This window comes from Polyodon spathula, unplaced genomic scaffold, assembly GCF_017654505.1.
Source record: "Polyodon spathula isolate WHYD16114869_AA unplaced genomic scaffold, ASM1765450v1 scaffolds_1693, whole genome shotgun sequence".
Classification (NCBI taxonomy): Eukaryota; Metazoa; Chordata; class Actinopteri; order Acipenseriformes; family Polyodontidae; genus Polyodon; species Polyodon spathula.
In genome coordinates, this window is record NW_024473169.1 from 27,855 (window position 1) to 50,000 (window position 22,146).

Consider the following 22,146-nt stretch of genomic DNA (forward strand, 5'->3'; position numbering starts at 1 on the left):
TCAAAGTTTCCACAACATTGAACACAGTTGAAGTGGGTTACAAGAGATAAACAGGAGTTGGTGTGTGAGCGGTGGGCTGACAAACTCACACCGTCACTCTTTGCAGAAAGACGTCCTTCATGAACAAAATTCAAGCCCCAGAATTTCAGCCCACAAATTCAAAACACGAAAAGCACAGACTGACCTGTGGGGCTCCGAAGTGGCCCTCCTCGACCAGCCCCTCCCCCACGCGCACGCTCTGCTCCAGGGGCCCGAACCGGCCCCCCATCTCGTGGCGGAAGGCCTCGTGCTTGCTGAGAAGCCTCAGCGCGGAGGTCAGGTCTCTCCCACAGTCCTGGGTGGACAGGATCTGCTCCTGCTCTCTGATCCAGGCCTCCTTCTCCCCCATGTCCCACACGAACTTCCAGAGCCGCTGCGACTCCTCCAGCCTGCCCCGCCGCTCCCCCGCCAGCCTGCCCAACTCCTGGTAGGCACGGTCCAGCAGGGTGGCCCTGTCTTGCACCAGCTGAGGATCGCAGGGCTTGTACCCTGAAAACAAGGAAGAGGTGAATGACAGCTTTTCCACTGCAGCCGAGTAAGCTGCAATGCATTTTCAATTCAAGCAGTATTTCTCTTTTTCTATTCCATTTCACTTGCTAAATCTTTAGCACTATCGGAGTGTTGGAAACTGCTCCGATCACCCTGAACATATATATGGAATAAACTAGGATGAAAATCAGAAATATTAAATACACAACACATCTATATTACATGCAGATTTCTGATAATGTTCGAACGTTAAGATACAATTCTAAATGTTTAACATTTGAATAACCTGCATAGTATTTAACACACAGCAGAACTTCAGAGTTACGAACTATCGCTCTATCGGACACCCCACTTTCAGCTGGGAGCGTGCAATCACTCAGCCAGGCGTGCAATACACAGACAGTCGCCCCTATAAGAGGCGTGCTGGTCCTGGAGAAGCAACATTGCTGTGCCAACTAATGTATCCAGACAGAGGTGAGGCACATTTCAAAGCAAGCATGGGGAATTTTACTAGAAACGTTTTAGTTTTAAACAAAGCAGAGTTTTTTCAAGCCAAAGGAGTCTGATTGACTGAGCGAGCTGCGTGATGCGTTCTGTTTAAAATCAAATAAAAACCAGCGCAACGTTAACCCCGGTTTTCCTGGACGTTTAAATCTGTGTTTTTGCTCCAGTTCCAGTTTCAAAAGAGAGTTAAATATGTATCGTACCGGTTTAAAGCCTGTCAAATCTGAACACTACGAGTGTTGCATTACCGTGCTGAATTCCTTGTATTATTCTCAGGATTGAGGGTGTAGATAGCAGGTGTGCACACTTGAAAACTCATTCTCAGACTTACGGACAGCCTCCATTCCCAAGGTGTGCGTAACTCTGGGGTTCTGCTGTACAGTCCAATTCATTCACATTAAAGGAAAACAAAACACAAGACAAGGGGGCTAGTGCAGTTATGTCAGTGATAGTGATCAGCCACTGCCAGTTGGAGAGATTAAGAGTTACAGGTCTGAAGGTTATTCGAGCATTAAATGTGGTTTCTAACTGCTCAACCATTATCAAAGAAATGCGTGTCAAACAGAGAGGTCGGCTGTAGTGTTGATACACTGGGACGCGCATCAGTCTTTTCCACACACACACACACACACAATTGCTGTACACACGTAGTGTCAAACACAACACTGCTCACAATTCTGTTAACGCTTAAATGTTTGAAAACGCTTTAAAAACTGGGGTTAGTGATCAGAGCTCTGATACAGAGGCTGGACTGGGGGGGTGGGAGGTGGGGGGGGTCAGTTACCCTCTGCCTCGGTGGTGAATTTCTCTGCTCCGGAGCGCACAGCTTTGATGCGGTCCGCCTGGCCGGAGATATCAGCCTCCACCAGCGTGTGAGTCTGCAACAGCTCTTCAACATCATGCAAGTGCTTCCCACAGTCCTGAGACTGGAGACGAGCCTGCAAGACAGAGAGAGAGAGAGAGGGAATGAGAGAGGGAGGAAAGAAGGGGAGGGTAGGGGAGAGAGATAGAGACAGAAAGAGGCAGAGCAGGTGAGAGAGGGAATATTAGAGAGGGAGGAGAGAGAGGGGTGGAGAGGGGAGAGAGACAGAGGGGGAGAAACAGAATGAGGCAGAGAGTAGGGGAGAGCGAGAATATGAGAGAGGGAGGAGAGGGGAGAGAGAATGAGAGAGAATGAGAGGGGGGAGGGAGGAGAGGGGAGAGAGGGGGAGAGGGAATGAGAGAGAAAATGAGAGGGGGAGGGAGGAGGAGAGGGGAGAGAGATAGAGGGGGAAATGAGGCAGAGATAGGGGACAGACATAGGAGGAGAGAGAATGAGGCAGAGATGGGGGACAGACAGAGGGGGAGAGAAATAGACAGAGAGTGGGGGAGAGAGCACACACACACTTACACTACATCTCTTCCTCTCACTCACTTCAAGTCTATGCTGCACAAGATGTAGCTCGTCTCTCTCGCACACACTCCTCCCTCTCTCCCTGCCTGCCTCAGTACCTTCATGTCTCCCATCCAGTCCATGATGTAGCTCATCTCCTGCATGACCCTCTGCAGGTCCAGGTTCCTGTGCATTCTCTCCCTGCGCGCGGCCAGCAGCTCTCTCAGATAATCCCAGAGTCTCAGCACGTTGTCTCTGCGCGCCAGCACCCTGCGCACGTCGTGGTAGCGCTCCGCCTCCAGCTCCCTGGCAACGGCTGCCACGGCCGCCACACGCTCGCTGTACGCGCCGATATCCGTCTCGATGGCCTCGTGCTTCCGCGTGGCCGCCTCCACCGCCCCCAAGTCCACGCCGAAATTATCCTGCAAAAAACACACAACCAGTGACACTAGCGACACTCAACCTCTCCCTAGTGCTGAGACTGAAGCACGCCTTCATCAACTCTCTCACTGACTAATTGAAAGAACATTTCGAAATCTAAAATACTGTAGAACTATTCCAGCTTCTGGTATACCTCCTGAAATACCATTTTGTAGTTTCTTTGATTACACAATGATAAATAAAATATATATATATATAAAAATCTCTCCATGACCCCAAAGTCTTATCCGGAGCGCTGGTGGGCGTGTTGCTGTGGGGTACAAGGCTGCGATTTTGGGGTGCTGGGGGGGGGTGTCTGAAGCTCACCTGGGACACCAGCCTCTGGTTCTCACTCAGCCACGTCTCCCTCATCGCTGCCTTGCGATCGAATCGAGCAGCCAGCTGTTCCAGCTTCTCCTGACGAATCAGCTCGTTACGAAGAGCCAGCTCCCTCTCGTGCTCGGCTTTCTCCAGGCGCTCCCAGCCCTGGGGGGGGGACGGGGGGACGGGGGGGGGAACGGAGAGAAAACGGAACAAGAATCTTTTTATTATGCAATTATTATTTTCATGAGACGCAGATTCTATTTATTTATTTTTAATTTGAATTTTTGAAAAAGTGGAATTTTCGCAATGGCGCTACGCAAGGTCAGCAGTAACACCTCAAAGGGGGGGGCTCTACCTTGTTGATGTCAGAGATGAGCTTGCCCTCGCGCGGGATGTACACCTTCTGGTTGTTGGCTCTCATTTTACTCTGAATGGTGAAGAGAAGCACCTCCAGGTTGCCCTTCTCCGTGAACCTGCGAGACGAAACACAACCAAAAATCGGTGCCCAGCAAGAGACACTGCCGGTCAAGAGCGCACAGGGTGTGAAGGAGCAATCGGCAACCAGCGTCCTCATGCAATATCCCGACAGGTAACGTGTAGACGTGTAGTCTCATCAATGCCACTGAAACAGGCATGTGCACATTATCATGAGCTGAGAGAAAATCATAACTCAACTTCACATTCAGCACAGACAGAAGAACAAGCGGGCAGAAATGGAAGCCGAGTAGAGTTTACAACAGAAGGCAGGAAGCACTGCCTACACAGAGAGTTATAAATGCAGGGAATGTATCAGGAGAGGTAGTAGGATCTGAAATACTGGGATCATTAAAAAAAAAAAAGAGTGTGCTTTTAAAATGAGTCCCCCTAGTAAGGGAGAATGGTGTGCTAACAAGGGATGAGCCTTGATGGGCTGAACGGCCTTTTCTCGTTCCCAACCCTTTATGTTCTGATGTTTCTGGACCCAGGAGAGCCATGCGTTGCGCAGTGCCACTCACTGGACCTCCTGCAGGGTCAGGACACTCACTTGGGCGGTTTCTCCACAGTCCTGTAGGTGTTGAAAGCCTGCAGCTGGTTCTGTACTCCGCTCAGCGAGTTGGCCAGCTGTCTGTCATTGAGAGTGATGATGGTGTGTTCAATCCACTGCAGCAGGTCTGAAGCCAGGGTCTCGTACTTCTCGATCAGCTTATCAGACTCCAGGACGTAGTCCAGCACCTGAGGGGACGCACGCAGAGACACGCTATTCCCCAATTCAGCATTGCACCCCATCCCCAAGCCAATCGCCTCTTTACACTCACGAGCTCCACAGCGGAGGTGAGCTACCGCCCCCTGGAGGACGAGCCCCGCAGGTGTTTGAGCTCACCTGGCCTGTAGGGGCTGCTGTAGAGCAGTGAGGAGAAACAATCCCTCCCTAACCCAGAGCCAGGGTCATTGCTCCTTGTGGGATCCCCAGCAATGAGCTTGGAGAGCCAGGATGCAAACCTACCTTTCCAATTCTCTTGCCTTCCACAGCTAGGGCCTTCATCTTAGAGAAGTAGTGATAGTAGGTGGCAACATAGGTGATAATAGACTTCTCGTCCGGCTGGTCCACATTGACATCTAGAGAGAGAGACAGAGAGAGGGAGAAAGAGAGAGAGCGAGAGAGACAGACAGACACACAGAGAGGGGAGAGGAGAGACAGACAGAGAGAGAGACACAGAGAGAGAGCGGGAGAGACAGAGAGAGAGAGTCTGTCTCTCTCGACGAGAGAGACCAGAGAGACAACGAGTCTCTTCAGACTGTGGACACACCAGAGAGAGACACAGAGAGAGAGAGAGACAGACAGAGAGAGAGACACAGAGAGAGAGCGGGAGAGACAGAGAGAGACACAGAGAGAGAGCGAGAGAGACAGACAGACACACAGAGAGGGGAGAGGAGAGACAGACAGAGAGAGAGACACAGAGAGAGAGCGGGAGAGACAGAGAGACAGACAGAGAGAGAGACAGAGAGAGACAGACAGAGAGAGAGACAGAGAGAGAGAGCGAGAGAGACAGACAGAGAGAGAGAGGAGAGAGAGAGAGAGAGACAGAGAGAGAGGAGAGGAGAGAGAGACAGAGAGAGAGACAGAGACAGACAGACAGACAGAGAGGGGAGAGGAGAGACAGACAGAGAGAGAGACAGAGAGAGAGAGAGAGAGAGACAGAGAGAGAGCGCAAGAGAGACAGACAGACAGACAGAGAGAGAGAGAGAGAGAGAGAGAGAAAGTGAGCATTTCAGTTTGCCTCTCTCCTGTCTTCATTCCCTGACTAATCAAATCTGTTTGAATCAAAGCAAGTATAATGTCCTGTATACAGCACATGAAGCCTGGGGCAAAGCATCGATACACTGAATCCTTTAATAGCCATCAATAACTAAACTGCACATGGGTTCATTACAGTATTCATTTCTCATAGGATTCCCTTAATTACATTATGTAGACAACGTTGCTATGGCCAATGTATTCCTTCTCCAGACCGAACAGCCTTTATGAAGAGTTCTGTTTAATTAAACAGTGACGGATAATACAGACTCCCAGGCAGCTACCAAGACCTTTTCTGAGTCACTGTGCCTTTATCTGATTTCATAACTTGCTTATTAAATAAAAAATGTAGCCCTATAAAATACAGTAATACCCTACTCCGAGCAAAACAATGGTACTAATAATTATTAATTAGGAAAGTCCCCCAAAAACCCCCATCACTCCTGCCCTAGTACGTGTCCGTGCGTGCGTGTGCATGTGTGTGTGTGTGTGTGCGTGTGCGTGCGTGTGCGTGTGTGTGCGTGTGCGTGTGTGGCTTCAGTCCGAATGCAGTCTTACCCTCTGGGTCCAGCAGTTTGGTCAGGCCCAGCTCCTTCTCAGCCACATTGAAAGCGTTCTGGAGGTTATAGTGAGCATTGGACCTCTTCAGAGTGTCAAACTCAATCAGGTCTGACCTGAGAGAGAGAGAGAGAGAGAGAGAGAGAGAGAGAGAGAGAGAGAGAGAGAGAATTCAGGCATGGGACACTGCACTACTGAGGGGTCTCCATGGGTCATCCCCAAATGGAGAAAAACTAGGTCAAAAGGTCAAGACATTAAAAAAAGACTGTTAGTCAAAACTTTTATCGTTGAATGTATTTAGTTTGTATAGCCGTCTCTATGGCAACCAGACTCGTGCCAGCCGTGACCTCGCGCTCACCTGTGCTTGTGAACGATCGCGCTGAACGCCAGGCCGTCTCGCCAGCTGGTTGTGAAGTTGTGCACATTCACGTTAGGATAGCTGTAAGAAAAAAACACAAACAAGATTAACCCTTTAAGAACCAACAGAGTATTATCAGCTCTCTCTCCCTCCATTCCAAGCTCTCGCCTAGTTCAGCCCATTCTCCACTCTCTCTCCTCCCTCCATTCTCCACTCTCTCTCCCTCCATTCTCCACTCTCTCCCTCCATTCTCCTCTCTCTCCCTCCATTCTCCACTCTCTCTCTCTCCCTCTCCATTCTCCACTCTCTCCCTCCATTCTCCACTCTCTCCCTCCATTCTCCTCTCTCTCTCTCGCTCTCTCCCTCCATTCTCCTCTCTCTCCACTCTCTCTCTCCATTCTCCACTCTCTCCCTCCATTCTCCACTCTCCTCTCCCTCCATTCTCCTCTCTCTCTCTCTCTCCTCTCTCCCTCCATTCTCCACTCTCTCTCTCTCCCCCTCCATTCTCCTCTCTCTCTCTCACCCCGCAGTCTTCATTTGACACCACAGCAGTAGGGCATCCTTGGCAGATTTCCTCTCCTTGTTGTCTTCTGTCTCCACACTGATGTCCTGAATCTGTGGACAGACAAACAGACAGACAGTCAGGAATACCTCTCAACATACCTGAAGCATGAGACAACATGACACGCCTAGTAACTAAAGAGAAACCAAGTGGAAATGAATGTAACTCTACACAAAGCAACTCTACAGAACCCCAAGGCTCCGTTGATTACTCTGGAAGACTGAATAAATGCTGTAGTTTTCTTAAGCATTGCGGGATGGGGGGCATAAGGGAGGTGGGGGTGGGGGTCTGTGTACCTGGAAACGGAGGATGATGGTCCAGATTAGGCCCAGCGTGAGCCTGTGGTTGCCGTCGACGATGTCATGTGACCCCATGTTCTCCAGGTGAACTTTCTGCTCCTTCAGAAACTGCAGGGCCTTGTCGACATTCTCCAGGCAGTGGATTCGCATGCGACCCTTCGTGGGCTTGGGCTAGAGATACAGAGCACAAGAACACAGGGAATATTACAAACAGCAGCCGTTCAGCCAATCTGAGCTCTGGCTCCGAGCAGCTGATTGATCTCAGAACTTTGTCAAGTCGGGTCATAAAGGATCCCAGTGATTCTGCCTCAACAACATGACTAGGTAACCCATTCCATCCCCTCACCGCTCTCTGTGTGAAGAAGAGTCTCCTTCAGCAACATGACTAGGTAACCCATTCCATCCCCTCACCACTCTCTGTGTGAAGAAGAGTCTCCTTCAGCAACATGACTAGGTAACCCATTCCATCCCCTCACCACTCTCTGTGTGAAGAAGAGTCTCCTTCAGCAACATGACTAGGTAACCCATTCCATCCCCTCACCACTCTCTGTGTGAAGAAGAGTCTCCTTCAACAACATGACTAGGTAACCCATTCCATCCCCTCACCACTCTCTGTGTGAAGAAGAGTCTCCTTCAGCAACATGACTAGGTAACCCATTCCATCCCCTCACCACTCTCTGTGTGAAGAAGAGTCTCCTTCAGCAACATGACTAGGTAACCCATTCCATCCCCTCACCACTCTCTGTGTGAAGAAGAGTCTCCTTCAGCAACATGACTAGGTAACCCATTCCATCCCCTCACCACTCTCTGTGTGAAGAAGAGTCTCCTTCAACAACATGACTAGGTAACCAAATCAAGTCACCCCTAATCCTTCACAATCTTTCAAAAAAAAAAAAAAAAAAAATGCTTGACTTAAAAGCTGGGGTTCTCAAACTTTCAGCCGAGATTATTAATGACCTTACTTGCTGACTGACCTCTGTGTCCCAGCAGTCAATGGCTTCTCCATCACTAGCCCTGCTACTGAAAAAACTGCATGACACTTTCCCAGTTACTATCTTACAGGTCCCACAGTTGCAGGACTGGCGGAATACAGTATGTGGCACACCCCCAGAGAAAGAGAAGTCTCACAACCAAGTCTGTAGATGAACACCAGGGTGAAAACCCTCCCCCGAGCAGTGAGGTGCAGGTTGAGCGTGGCCCCCTCATTATTATGTTGCTAGCAGCACCTGACCGCTTCTGTAAGAAATCTGAGCAGTTTGATAATGTATTCTAGCATCAAGGTACCCTCACACAGCGGCAGCAACAATACAATAAAGTCCCGGGCTTGTAACCAGGAGGTCCCTGGTTCAAATCCCACCTCTACCACTGACTGACTGGCTGTGTGCGACCCTGAGCAAGACACTTAACCTCCTTGTGCTCCGTCCTGTGGATGAGGTGTTTAATCAACGTCCTATTGCAAGGGACTTTGCATATACAACCTACTTCTGTAAAGCGCTTTGTGATGGTGGTTCACTACGAAAGGCGCTATATAAAACTAAAAGATTAGCAGCAACTTTCAAAAGCGATCTGCGCCCCCCTGCGAACGCGTCCAGCCCCGAGATTCAATACTGACCAGCTGCTCTCCAGACAGCACCTCCAGCAAACGGATCAGCATGCGTCCATCGCGCAGGTCAGTGTAGAGGTCACTTATTCGACAGCTTACTCTGGCCAGGTGAGAATTCACCCATTTGTTAAAAGTCTTCTTCTGGACAGCCTCGCGTTCATCTGAATAAAAAAAATAAAACACAATTTGCATATTTATTAGTATAACGTATGCGTTGAGAAAACATTATTACAATTAAAAGCAATCTGATTTTTCACTGGACAGTTCTCAAATACAAACTAGAGTTTTAGTGTAGCAAGCTGAGGCCCAATACAGGGCACCAGGGCAGTTAAAACGATCAACGGATGCTTTTAAAACGAGGCTCGCAAAATTAGTTACGGTGATAAAAATACAATACAACACCCCAAACGTGACTTTCTATCTGGTAAATGCTGTTTTGATGCAGTAATTCTAGTTCTAATCAGCTCTACTCCTGTTCCATTCTCATAGCTTCAACCCAACTTTGTAATTTTGTAATAGAGTTCATGTAAAAAAGATAAAACAACATTAGACATTCAACCAGAACAGATTGATAACCCAGCTCTTGTGAAGCAACTTCCTCAGAAAATAGCATGTTTATTCTTGAAGAGCTGCTCCATTCAGGGCTATTAAAAGCCTCGCCCCCAGGAATCACACAAGTATATTGCGGTCTACTGCACTTTAAAAACATAAAAAAAAAAAATTATAACAATAATTCAAACTTCAAAAGCTCATGTTCTCTTTATTCTGTTTTACCACCCAAGTGACATTAAAACCTAAAAACTAACCCTTATATAAAGAACACTGTTTGGGCGATTGTAAAAAACTGCAGTTTGTCATTATCAGCGCATGATGGGAAGTACACTCCATTCATTCACAAGTTTACAATTCAAGTGGCAGATCTTTTTAAAAACGAACCAATGTCGTTGTTTTCTTTTACTTTTACTGATTCAAAATGGAATTAATACTTTAGGTCAGATTAATCACTGTCCAAAATGCTTTCCCGAACCCTGGTACCCCCAGGAAAATAGTCTGGACCGGCGTTCCAGTTGATAAAACTTGGGACCTATGTACATCAGAGTGTAACCACTAACCTTTCCCCCTTGCAACACCGACACCAGTGGAGATAAAACATTTGTTCCATGTAGTATTTCTTACAGCCACTAGGGGCAGAATGCTGCAGGGGGAAAGGTGGATGGTTACACTCTCGTGTACTAACTGTACTTCAAAAAGGTAAACATGATATAAGATCTCTCTTCAAGCTCTAGTCGTACTTTGACTTTCAACAGAACAGTGGAAGATTACAGAAAACGTGCTAACACACCAGGTGTTCTTAAAAAACTTAAAAAAAAAAAAAAAACAGATTTGATGACTTAATTACACAAAGAGGAAACAAAGAAGTTAAGAAAACTGGCATTTATTTACCTCGCAGGAGGATCGCTGCCACATGGCTGTAAAGAGAGTTCTCACCTCTAAACCCTGAAATCGTGAAGCCGGCTGACTGGAGTGTGGCCACAAGCAACAAAAGGTTTTTTTTTTTTTAAAAGAGCCAATGCGAGTTCTCTTTTCATCTCTAACCTCAAAATATAAAACTTGGGAGGAAAAATTGCGAAGGAACGAGCTGCACACAGTGTGTTTACACTTGCACCTCGGACCTGAGCGGGCTTCGAGACGATCAGATGAAAAGATTTATTTGAGCCACCCTGTTTATACCTGTGCACAGACCTGAGCCGGCTCTGGACCTGCATGTGACCGCACAGCCCCTGAACTGTTGTGCGGGATGTCCGACGATGTCATATCGAACACCCCTTGCGTGAAGACATTTCCCCCAAAACACAGAAGCCTGTCATTTGTGTCTCTTGTGTGTTTCTACTTCAAGGTGGCCGTTCCATGCTAATCAAGACTAAATCTTGCCATCAGAAAAAGAGCATTGAAAACACGCATATCAGACATGTAAAAGAAACGGGTATTACTGTATACAATTACATACAACTCTGCTTCCATGTTAATGTAAAGAATAACTCCAGTTTAGATCCTTATCCATGAACAAATGTTTATTTTTGCTATTAATATTCAAACAACTCAATGCTACTAATGAATGATTTTTATTCTTCAACTCAAACCTTGGAAGGCTCGGGCAATTGCGCCAGCCCAGTGGTATTGTGAACAGCAAGGACATTCGTGTGATGACAAAACAAAAGATCACATGACTGTAGAGAGCAGGGCTTCGCTTTAAACTAACCGCAGGTAGGCAGGCAGGCAGGCAGGCAGCTGTGAACACAGACATCAGTTACTGACACACCCAGAACCTCCTAGACACACTGTTCAAAACCACAGCCATTCTGAACCAGATGCCTTCAATTCAACTGAGCGAAACAGACCTAAATGTGCAGCCCCTAAAAATTAATAAATACCCCAGTGTGACACCAATCCAAACAGTAGTTTATTACAGGCTGTAAATTTTATTTTCAAAAATCATAAAGGTTAGTATTGGATGACGCTAGATCCTGCTGTACTTAACACATCCTGTTTAAAATTCCTAACAGTGATGAAGAAATGGCTGGCTGACCCAATCCTGCCCATCATATTCATGCGGATTTCCTGTAAACGTGTTGGTTTAAGCTTTCAACTCATCACATTAGAGACTGATCAATAATGCAGGAAGCCAGCGCTGTTACAAATGTTCTAAGAAAAAGCGAAGTTGCTTTAGAGCCATGAATACTGAATATTATTAGTCAGTACGTGGCAATTAGGGTAACCAGACGACCAGAGAGCGCTGGGATTGTCCCTGGAAACAGTAAAATTCTTATAAACTGGTTTGGATATTTTGCATTTTTTTTTTTTTTTTTTAAAGTACAAAACTGCAGCAGCGTGCCGAGCATGTTGACAGCAGAGTAATTCACTCAGTTGTGCGAGCGCCATTCACAAATACAACCTCAGGGATTTCTTGTTTGATAATTCTGTTTGGCTCCCTGGATCCGGTCTAGTTTTATCCTGGAAGCGCCTCCAGCTAAGTGAGTCTTTTAAGTTAGTCCCAATTGTGTCTTGATAAGCTATTTGTTTAACTGATACAGTTATGAACTGCAAATAAAAATAAATAAATACGATTGCGTTATTGCATACAGTTATTTGAACCGCTTCAGAGCTGCTACGGCTTCAGTGAATTGAAGAGAACAGAAAACGTTTTTTTTCAGTCTGGAAATAGGGATCCCCTTTTTACTGCTTCTCCAGCCTGCAACGGTTCCAAGCACAGTAAGTAAGAAAGGGGGTCCCGCTCGGAGTGCAATTTGAAGCAGTCGTTTCTTAATGACACCCAAAAGGGAGGGACAGACACCTCTAGATGGTGAAGCGCTCAGCAGCTTGTGGTAAGGATGTGTGTGGGGGGGGCCCATTAAAACAGCAGGAACGTTGTAATTACCAGTTCCGTTTCCAGTCGCTGCTGGGAATGATAATTACAGAGACAGGAAAGCAGGTTTGACCAAAGTCACGAATTGAATTGACACATGCTACTGTCATTAAAGGGAGTATGCAGTGGGGTGGTGTTCTCTGTTCTTTCGCTCAGGGGCAAGGGTAGCACTATACGCTACCGTGAGAGTCTGCTTCATTTCGTAGATGGTTAACTTTAACGTTTAACATACCGGGAACGATGGTGACCACCAAGACTAGAACCACTAGAAATGCTAAAAGCAGCTTATTCAATTCAGTGATAAGAGTGTTGACTGGAAGTCTTTCTCAAAGTCTTCATTCTAGTCGAAATGGCTGTGAATTTATTAGGGTTCTTTTACTATCTGTAAACACGAAGGACAGCAGATCTCTCGTGCCTGGGCTGTATCTGATAACAGTGAAATGTTTTGGGAACAAAACCAAAACACCCCTGAGGGCATGATGCAAGGGGAATGGCATCTCGGATCAAAGAGTAGAAATATCTGTACGAGTCAAGCAGAGAAGCGTCTCAGCTAGTGCCTTCATCAGAGTTACTGAAACTAGAAGAGACCGAGTCAAGCAGACAAGCGTTTCAGCTAGTGCCTTCATCAGTGCCTGAAATTCAATGAAGCAGAAATAGATTTCTCTCCAGGATCTTGGCAGTGAAATAGTTACATTTTACCTGCAAAGAGACTAAAAACGATTCGATACAGCAGCGTACCAAACATGAAGACACTCCGAGTGTGTGACCCTAGACTGCCTATTGTTTCTCACTGACTACTGAGCGGAAACTGAAATTCTCACACCCAGAGGTTTACATGCAGGCAGGTATAGAAAGGATATCAATGACAAATTGATAAGGGTTTTGATTAATTTGCACACTGGCGTATATTATTTTGATCAGGAGATGTTCAGTAAATGGTCCCTCCCTTACAGCTGTAACAACAGCTCCTGTTTGTGAACCTACAAGTGTGACTGAATCATGCTGTGACAAGAACCAGTTAATTACCAGGGGCCTGATTGTTCAAACTCCTGGCTCCTGGCCATTTAAATAACACATTTGAAGCAGACGAGTTCTGGGTGCAAGTAAACGGTAGGTCATTATTTTAGCTCAGTTATTCTCTCTCATTTCATTTTAAACCGGTTGAGCCAGTGTGAGTCCCTCCCTATCCTAACATCGCACAAGTTATCTGAGAAACGACAGCGACCTCGGTGTGTCATTGAACACAGCCCCGCCCATGCGCACAGAGCCATGAAGTCCTTCAAAAAAATAATGAATAAAAAAATCAGAAGTGTTCGGTTTCATCCTGCATCAAATCACGTGCGAGTCTGCGACAGTCATCGCCGGACACAAAATTGGAGCCATCAGTATCGCGAAGTCGCAGATCGCCGCCACTACCATCATAAGAAGGCAAGAAAAGTTTGGGAACGAGAAAAGACCATTTCAGCCCATCCAAGCTCGCCCCTTGTTAGCGCACCATCCTCCCCTACTGCAGGGGGGGGGACTAGGACGACGACACTAATTTAAAAGCACAGAATCTAGGCTTTAATCTTCGCATTGTTTAAGATATTCTCAGACACACACACACACACACACACACACACGCAGTTGTTCGTCTGTGGTCGACACTACTGGTCATCAACAGTCTAGCTTCATACTCACAGCCACAACTCGGTTTGCATTGCAAATATAGCAGCCCAGTGATGCCGGCATTGCCACTGAGACTTATCATCTAATATCATCAGACTGTACCCTTTTGTGCGACATTCTTTATTAAATTATGTTTCAATCCTAAAATTCTAGCGATGCAAAACTGGTTTTGGCCATTACTGTCGATGCTTCCAAACTGGAAACAAAGCCGCTCTAGTTTGCTGTCCAGTTTGTTTGTATTCTCTCAATCTACACTGACAACCTCTATAAGACACCCAGATTTGGACAGTCACAAAAAATAGAAAGCATGTCCTTACCAAGTTTCACCCCAGTATAAAAGCAGAGGTTTGTTGGTGACTAAAAGTTCTCAGAATCGCAAGCAACATTTTTCAAAAGCAAAAAATTACAACTGAAACGTGTCTGTATATTATTGTACGCATAACACACGCCTTGAGAAAACATTATTAAGGACATCAGAGTGTTTCCGCTGGATCCTGCCACTTCTCCTGACGAAACAAGGCAAGGAAAGCAGAGTCAGGGAGGCTCACCAGGACAGGCTCCAAAATACAAGATCAGGGCAATTAAATGATCAATGAATGCTGAGGATTGCAAAATAAGTCACGGCGATCAATAATCAATTGATTGATTAATTACTGAATGGAGATATATGAAAGAAAAGGTACATTTTTTAAAAACCTTTTATTTCATATGCCTTCAATTTTGTACACTGCAGTTATATATAGATAGATAGAGATCGATAGATTATATATAGATAGACATTTTTATTTATTCAGAAAGATCACCTTCAGATTAATCCCGGTTTCTTCTATGTGACGTGTCACGACACGTACAGCGCTGGGGGAAAATCGCTTGCTATTCGTCTCGGATCAGTTTCAAACCAGACTAATCCCAGGGCTTTACGAATGAGCTACGAAAACAGTTTCAAGGACGTGAAACTATTCAGCCTGGAACAAAGAGAGAGGACAAGGGACTCGACTGAACCCTTTAAAATCTTAAAAGGAGTTTCAAAAAACAAAAACAACCCCAGTCAACACTTTAGGCACAGCACAGAAACCAAGAGCAGCAGACCAAGCTGTAAACGGGTGGAGAGAGAGGGTAGAGGACACCTCTCTACACAGACGCACAGCGTGTGGAATGGGTTACCTTGTGGTTGAGGCTGAATCGCTGGGATCCTTTAAGATCTGACTTGACTAAGTTTCAATCGGCTACTGGGAACCTAACCAGCATTGACGGGCCATTATTTAAGAAGAAGAATAATGTCTACTCTGCTGGAAGACTCATTTCATGGGGTTCTGGGTACTGAAGCTAGCACTCTTGTGAGTCACTAAAGCCCCTTGGAGGAATTACAGCCTTATTATATAAATTAGTGTATACGTTATTCCTATATACCGAACAGCAAAAGAAACTTATCACTAATGCATTTATTTATTTTTTAAAATCAGGTATATAAATGATGAACATTGAAAAAATGTTTTTCTTTTGAAATCGCTCCATCCTTCACCCTTGCCCATGACACGCTTGAGCGACTGTGACTGAAGCACTTAAACACCTGATTAGTGAGACAGTTGATTGGACGCTGGACGTGGAGCGATTTCGGCTGCTGACTTGCAAGCTTGAATAAAAGCAATAAAGAAAAAAATCACAGAAAAACACCAACGTCTGTCAAGAGAGCAGCGCCTTCGTGCGATCGGCACGCTGGAGGCTGGACTGGGGCAGCGGGGCTGTGGCTCTCCGTCTCGGGCGCTCACAGCCAGCGATTTCAAACCCGGCGAGACGGTATAGCCAGACACGCTCTGTCAATGACAGGACGCCAACCGGGAGACCAAGAGTCACAACACCTGCCCGAGATCGACAGATCATTCTGCAGCATCTTCATGATGTCAGTTGTTAATCAGCACGATACAAAGTCACTGCACCTGCTCTGAAACAGAGTTTGTCATTTTTTGATCACAGCTAGTGAATTTTATCCAAATATAAGTGATCTGTTTCTTTTGATGCTCAGTATATAATTACATATGAACAGGCATATAATTTATATCCAAATGAAGTAAACAATAAGCCATATTTACCCATGACGCTAATGACAATCATGAATTAATATGAAATGACCAATATGAGTGGAACTTTATGGTTTTCTAAAATGCCATAGCAATAAAAAAAAAATGTTTTTGAATTACAGGTAAACCTCAAAACTACAAATGGGAAATGCTGATGACTTTCCCAATCCAGAAACCTCCTAAAAAGACTTGTACTTGTAAATACACAACACTGGAGCGTTGTGTAAATAACAGAGGGCTGGTGTACTCTCTAGGAGGACAGGGCAGAACAACACAGCGCACAACCGGACAAGTTACCGGGAGGGGTGTCAGATAACCAGGGCTTACTGTACTGACACTTACAGCATACAGAGGTCAACATGTATGGAACACACACACACACACACACACACACACACACACACACACACACTTGTATGTAGACCGGAAACACTGATGGCTGGCAGACGTCTGCTCATGTAAAGTTCAAAGGTGACCTGCTATAAATATCTGCAGGATATCTCGGGCGACTGATTTCTCTGAGCTGCTTTGGCAGGTAAATAATTACACAGGCTTGCAGGCAGTTAAGCTAAAGTCAATATTTCGACAGACAGGGATAAAGCACACACACACACACACAAATCACTCAGCAATAACCACCACGACATAACTAGCAGGGTGTTTGCTTCACCCAGAAAGCGTGCCAACGTGTTCTCGCAACGCTCGCGCTGGTAGACGTATTCATAGCCAGTGTGTGCATGTTTGTTGTTTTAGGGCAACACTTTACTCTGCTAACCTGAAACTCTGTGCGTTCCCCGCCCGCCACTGTGAAGGCGTGCACTCCTTTTCAAAGCAATCCAGTAAGTCCTTCATAAGTTTGAAGTCGCTGTCACAGACATGTGGCCAATTTGCTTTCACCTGAACACAAAACACGTGTCAAGGGAGTGTGTGTTCTGCCAGCTGCTGAGAGGTTGGCAACAGACAGAGAATTGGGTAACAACACAAGGCCATTAGGGAAGCAGTAGTATATAACGTGGCTGGTCTATATTACATTGAATAACTTCTGTTCCCAAGTTCTAAAAACGCAAGTGTGACACACCTCCAAATATCCCCTTAATAACTCTGAATAATGTCGATGCTAAATTTCACCACAATTGGATAAGCAGTTCTCCAGACAGACATGTTAATGCCTGGGTTAGCGCTCATTTATAAGGGGCGAGAAAATGTAAATCCGCAAAAGTAGCCCGGCATTCGGAAAGCCAGCGCTGGGCAACAGACACTGTCAACAGAGCTCACCTCATCTCAGCTGCGTTAGCAAAGAGAGCAACACAATGCGGGCACCAGGAGCACACAGGAGCCCGCTTTGTTTAACCTCCTGCCATAAGGAGTACTTGAATCACAATCACAGGCTGAGTCGTTAACCCAGAGGGGGGGGGGAGGATAGACAGGACCAGGGGAACCAGAAGAGCAGGTTTCGAAATAAATAATAAAAAAAGGTTGCAAATCATTCAAACAGCGATCGACACGCCTCGTTAGCTCACTGAGACGCTTGCCTTATCTATTTTGTGTTAAAAGGTAGAAAAAATCAGGTGTGTAAAATTGACCACTGGTTACGTCCGCCTTTTATTTTTTCCACTACAGCTCTGGTCAAAAGTTTTGCATCACCTAGAATTTTAGGATTGACATAATTTAAAAAAAAACAAAAAAAAAACAAAACACTCTACGAACATAATTTAGACAGTTCACTGAACATCGTGTCATCAAAGAAACTACAAAATGATACGGAAAGTGTCTACAGGAAGCCTTAACAGCAGTGCGGTATTTCATGTTAGATTTATAAATGTCACTTTTTTCAATTTGCCAGTTTTTCGTGAAGTATAAACTACAAAGCGGTGTGCAATTCAAAATGTTACCGTAACATTATTCAGCAGCTTTCACTCGACTTTGAAGGGAAATTTGTAAAAGGGGGATGCAAAGCTTTTGGCCATAGCTGCAGATCCTTGAAATATTGCTCTGCTGCTTCCAGTTAGTTCCCCACAAGGGCTTTCTGCATCATCAACGTGACACTAAAGTTAGTTTGATTATCAGTCCCACCTTTGACACCTGCGCAAGTGTCCCTGCTGACAACGGCACTGCGACGGGAGGGCGGAGTTCATCACATTGATGAACTGTAACAGGATAGAACATGCAGTTCAAAAGGACAACAAGAATTGCAAATTACATGAATGACACATAGGTGACAAAACTGTACACCCTGTTCATTCTACCTTTCAGCCGGTTATATAACACCCTGTCTTCACTGCCTGGAACAGGGTGTTTTCAAGGCTCACCCAAATGGCTAAGCCCGGCTATCTGTTCAGATTTGCATCTCGTATTCTGTGGAGCCAAACTGGTTACAAAGAATCACCACGTACCCAGGAGGTGTGTAGAGAAGAAACCAACAGGGGAACTGCTTCCACTGTGGCTGATTTCCTTGCTTATAGCTAAAGCACGCCTGAGACATTTCCTTTGTTTTTCTTTTAAGCTTTATTAAACTGAACAAATGTCCACCCTGCTTCGGCACGCAAGACAAAAAAGTCTGAAGCGGCGTTGCTTTTTTTTTAAAAATTCGTGATAAAAGAGAGCGACAAACCCTGGCTGACAAATCTTTGACTCACGACAAGAACTTCCAAGGCTGGCCAGGTTTGGGAAAACACTCCGAAACGCTCTCCAGGCTGGGAGGCCGAAGCCTGTAGCGCCAGGCAGTGAAACCGAGGCCGGCACAGAGAGAACTCGCAGTCAGGAGCAAGGGTTCCAGTTGCAACAGCCCTTCTGCAAGCTCCCCTCGGTGCGTGAGCCGCCAGATTACACAATCACCTTCCACAGCTAGATAATAAACGACAAACGACCGTAATTGAGCAAGGACAGCATGGCAGCTTGTTTGGGCAATGGTAGAATATGGCTGACAGTGGAACAATATAACTTCAATAAATACAAGTAGCTACTTTGCCACTTGAATTGGTTTTTTTTTTTCTGTTTTATTGGTTTGCAATCATGCTGATTGGTTCTGGGTTATGCTGCTCTCAAGTAGAGTTTAGGTCACATGTCAAGGGTACCGGTCCATTTCTCCAGATGAGTTTCCATAACTGAAAATATGAAGGCGTCTCACTGCTGTTACTTTTGGGAAATGCAAACAAGCATTTTTTTTTTTTTTTTTTTTGAACAAGGTTGAATGTAAAGAATGCTAAAAGAAAAATAAGGTCGCTTTTCAAAAACAGATTGCTGTCTCCTGGTTTGAACGGCTGCTGGAGATTAATCACCTGCATGATGTCAGCCAGCAGGGCCTGCGCCTCGGGCCACGGTGCTATCTAGCATTCAGATCTCGTATCGGATCCTGTCAGAACGAGGCTCGGCTTCAGGAGAACAAGAAAAAAAACTCTTCAAGGTGGGTAGCGTCAGAGAGCACCAGCTGCGCTGAGGTCTACCGGCACTGCAAATCAAACCAGCCTCGGTCCAGAGGAAACTCCTCTACCGAGGCAGAGAAACCAAACAAACTCTGAATGGATCTCTGGAGGGACAGACCGGGCCCAGCCTTCCTGTAATCGCAACAAATCCTGTTCCACCATATATATCTGACTTCTGATGTGTTTACTCCTGATTTTAGATTCTGGCGATTCTATTTATAACCTGGTCTCTATAAAACTACTGATGAAACTAGATGTTTTCTACCATTCTGCTATAAGCTTTGTCGCTGGTGCCCTGTTACAGAACTCACCACTGCGCCCACAACTGTCCCTCTATGCATGCAAGGCGACTGAGACGCTGGTATCTGTTAATAATGGGAAAGACCTGCTTGCTTGTGTAGTTTATTGGAGCTCTCTTCGTCACGGTGCATCTTAAGAGCCAGTCAATTAACTCAACTGCTTTGTTCCCATGCAGGACGGTTTTTTTGTTAGTCACTCATTTCCGGTTTGCAGCAGCCAAAGACTGCAGCGAGTTTCAACACAAGTTCAAATTAGAAACAGTCGATATAAAAAAGATATTGCTGCTCTAGAAAGAGTGCAAAGAAGAGCGACCAGAATTATTCCGGGCTTAAAAGGCATGTCATATGCAGACAGGCTAAAAGAATTGAATCTGTTCAGTCTTGAACAAAGAAGACTGCGTGGCGACCTAATTCAAGCATTCAAAATTCTAAAAGGTATTGACAGTGTCGACCCAAGGGACTTTTTCAGCCTGAAAAAAGAAACAAGGACCAGGGGTCACAAATGGAGTTTAGAAAAAGGGGCATTCAGAACAGAAAATAGGAGACACTTTTTTACACAGAGAATTGTGAGGGTCTGGAATCAACTCCCCAGTAATGTTGTTGAAGCTGACACCCTGGGATCCTTCAAGAAGCTGCTTGATGAGATTTTGGGATCAATAAGCTACTAACAACCAAACGAGCAAGATGGGCCGAATGGCCTCCTCTCGTTTGTAAACTTTCTTATGTTCTTATGTTCTTATGATATCTGAGGCTGCTTTTAGCCGTAGGGTCGACACTGACACCTCTGCCTGCCGAGTTGTGTACTGAGCCTCTCGCCAGGTCGTCATTGTAAATTTCATCTCAGTTGACGCCTCTGCTTAGACAATGTTGATTGATTGACTGGCGTCTGAGCTCAGAGGAGTTTCCAATCCACATTCCAATCCGGTAGGACTGGAGGCTCTAATTCTTACCAGACTATCGCAGGAACCAATCCCTTGTTTGCAGGGCTCAAGGGCCGTGTCCTGTGCTTCTCCACAAAACTGTAACAACTCTTCTGAAATCCAGCAAGGAAACCAAAAGCAAACAAGCCCACAGTAGCCTGGGGGCTCTTCACTGGAACCTTTCAAAAAGGGAGCAAAGGTCAAAAACATTATCATTAAGCCTCACAGCAGGGATACAGCGAGGAGCCTGCCAGTCCACACCTGAGTCATGTTAATCTAGAGAACCGCTCGTCCACCTGAGATGAAACCGAGCCAGGATGTCCTCTAGTGCAAGTTAATGAGTTTATCAGATTCAGGGTTTTTGTTCAGTATATCACACCCATTCAATGGATTTTTTTGCCCACCTCCCCCCCCCAGTCCAATGAGATCAATGGTACAGGAGAGCCCTGGACTGGCCTTATCCACTGAATCAGACTCCACCTGGGAATCAGAAGAGCCACACTTGAGCGCTCAGCGAGAGACACCCACCTGAACCGCCCTGCTGTACCCAGCGACCTGAAAACACGCTGGCTATTTACACAACACAAACCGCCCAGCCTGGTGCGGAACACGGGGGAGCATTGCAATAAAAACACTACTCCGTACTGCAAAACCAGTGCCTGATTGCACTGGAAAACTCCGACTCTAGCTCGAGAAATATTGCAACAGATCACTTCTACGATAAACAGCACAGGAGATGCCAAGATTATCCACCCTGTGTGTGGCAGCTTATCTGAAGCCTCAACCTTTTCAAAGCGTGTTTTACACTACCTCCAGACAGCGAGAAAGACTTCCAGCCCCAACCTCTGTCATTTAACTACAGAGTGCTTAATAGTTATTGATGGAGAAGGATGACTGGAAGCACAGTCCAACAGTCAATGGAGACCAGCTCCTGATAATATATATATATATATATATATATATATATATATATATATATATATATATATATATATATCACTTTGGTAATTAAAAGCACGCCATACAGCGTGTGCAAATGTATCGGAACACTTCAAGGTTTGAGATTCATATCCTGTTATACACCTGCCCTGCATGAAAGCCTCAGGGTGTGAGAACTTCAATTCCGGCTCAGTAAATCTGGCGTTACGGAAACAATTATGCATGGAAAGCCTCGTGCATTTTACCAATAGCTCCTTTTCTCTTACTGTTTGAATGACTGGAACCCTTGCTGCGGAGAGCTGAGGAGATTCCAATCCGTATTGATAGGGCTTGCAGGAATGACTGGAGGCGACAGCTCCACCCCTGTAATCAATAAGTAATAGCTGCAGCAGGAACTGAAAGTCTCATTCCTAATAGCGTTGACGCACAGTGCAGGTATATTAGCATTTAACATGGTAGTTACATTATGTATTCTATAGAGCTCTTAAAAACATGTCTTTCCATCCAAGAACTGATACACCAGCGCACAACCATCAAAACCAGTCCCCCTGTACAACGCCCTGCCGTCACTGGATGTAAAAGATAGTACTTTT

At 45.7% G+C, this 22,146-nt stretch overlaps 1 protein-coding gene across 2 annotated transcripts in view; it reads right to left on the reverse strand.

Moving 5' to 3' along the window:
- Positions 1 to 9,010, reverse strand: part of LOC121310039 (spectrin beta chain, non-erythrocytic 1) — a 34,261-nt gene extending 25,251 nt beyond the window's left edge. For both annotated transcript variants that reach the window (XM_041243246.1, XM_041243245.1), the window contains exons 1-12: positions 8,813 to 9,010; positions 7,198 to 7,371; positions 6,863 to 6,954; positions 6,340 to 6,420; positions 5,982 to 6,097; positions 4,632 to 4,744; positions 4,173 to 4,360; positions 3,504 to 3,621; positions 3,152 to 3,310; positions 2,524 to 2,826; positions 1,817 to 1,970; positions 185 to 528 (exon numbers count right to left, since the gene is read on the reverse strand). In XM_041243246.1, the coding sequence (XP_041099180.1) occupies positions 185 to 528; positions 1,817 to 1,970; positions 2,524 to 2,826; positions 3,152 to 3,310; positions 3,504 to 3,621; positions 4,173 to 4,360; positions 4,632 to 4,744; positions 5,982 to 6,097; positions 6,340 to 6,420; positions 6,863 to 6,954; positions 7,198 to 7,371; positions 8,813 to 8,995 (2,025 nt within the window). In that variant the 5' untranslated portion in view covers positions 8,996 to 9,010. The remainder of the gene's footprint in view (positions 1 to 184; positions 529 to 1,816; positions 1,971 to 2,523; positions 2,827 to 3,151; positions 3,311 to 3,503; positions 3,622 to 4,172; positions 4,361 to 4,631; positions 4,745 to 5,981; positions 6,098 to 6,339; positions 6,421 to 6,862; positions 6,955 to 7,197; positions 7,372 to 8,812) is intronic.
- Between the last annotated feature and the right edge of the window lie 13,136 nt (positions 9,011 to 22,146).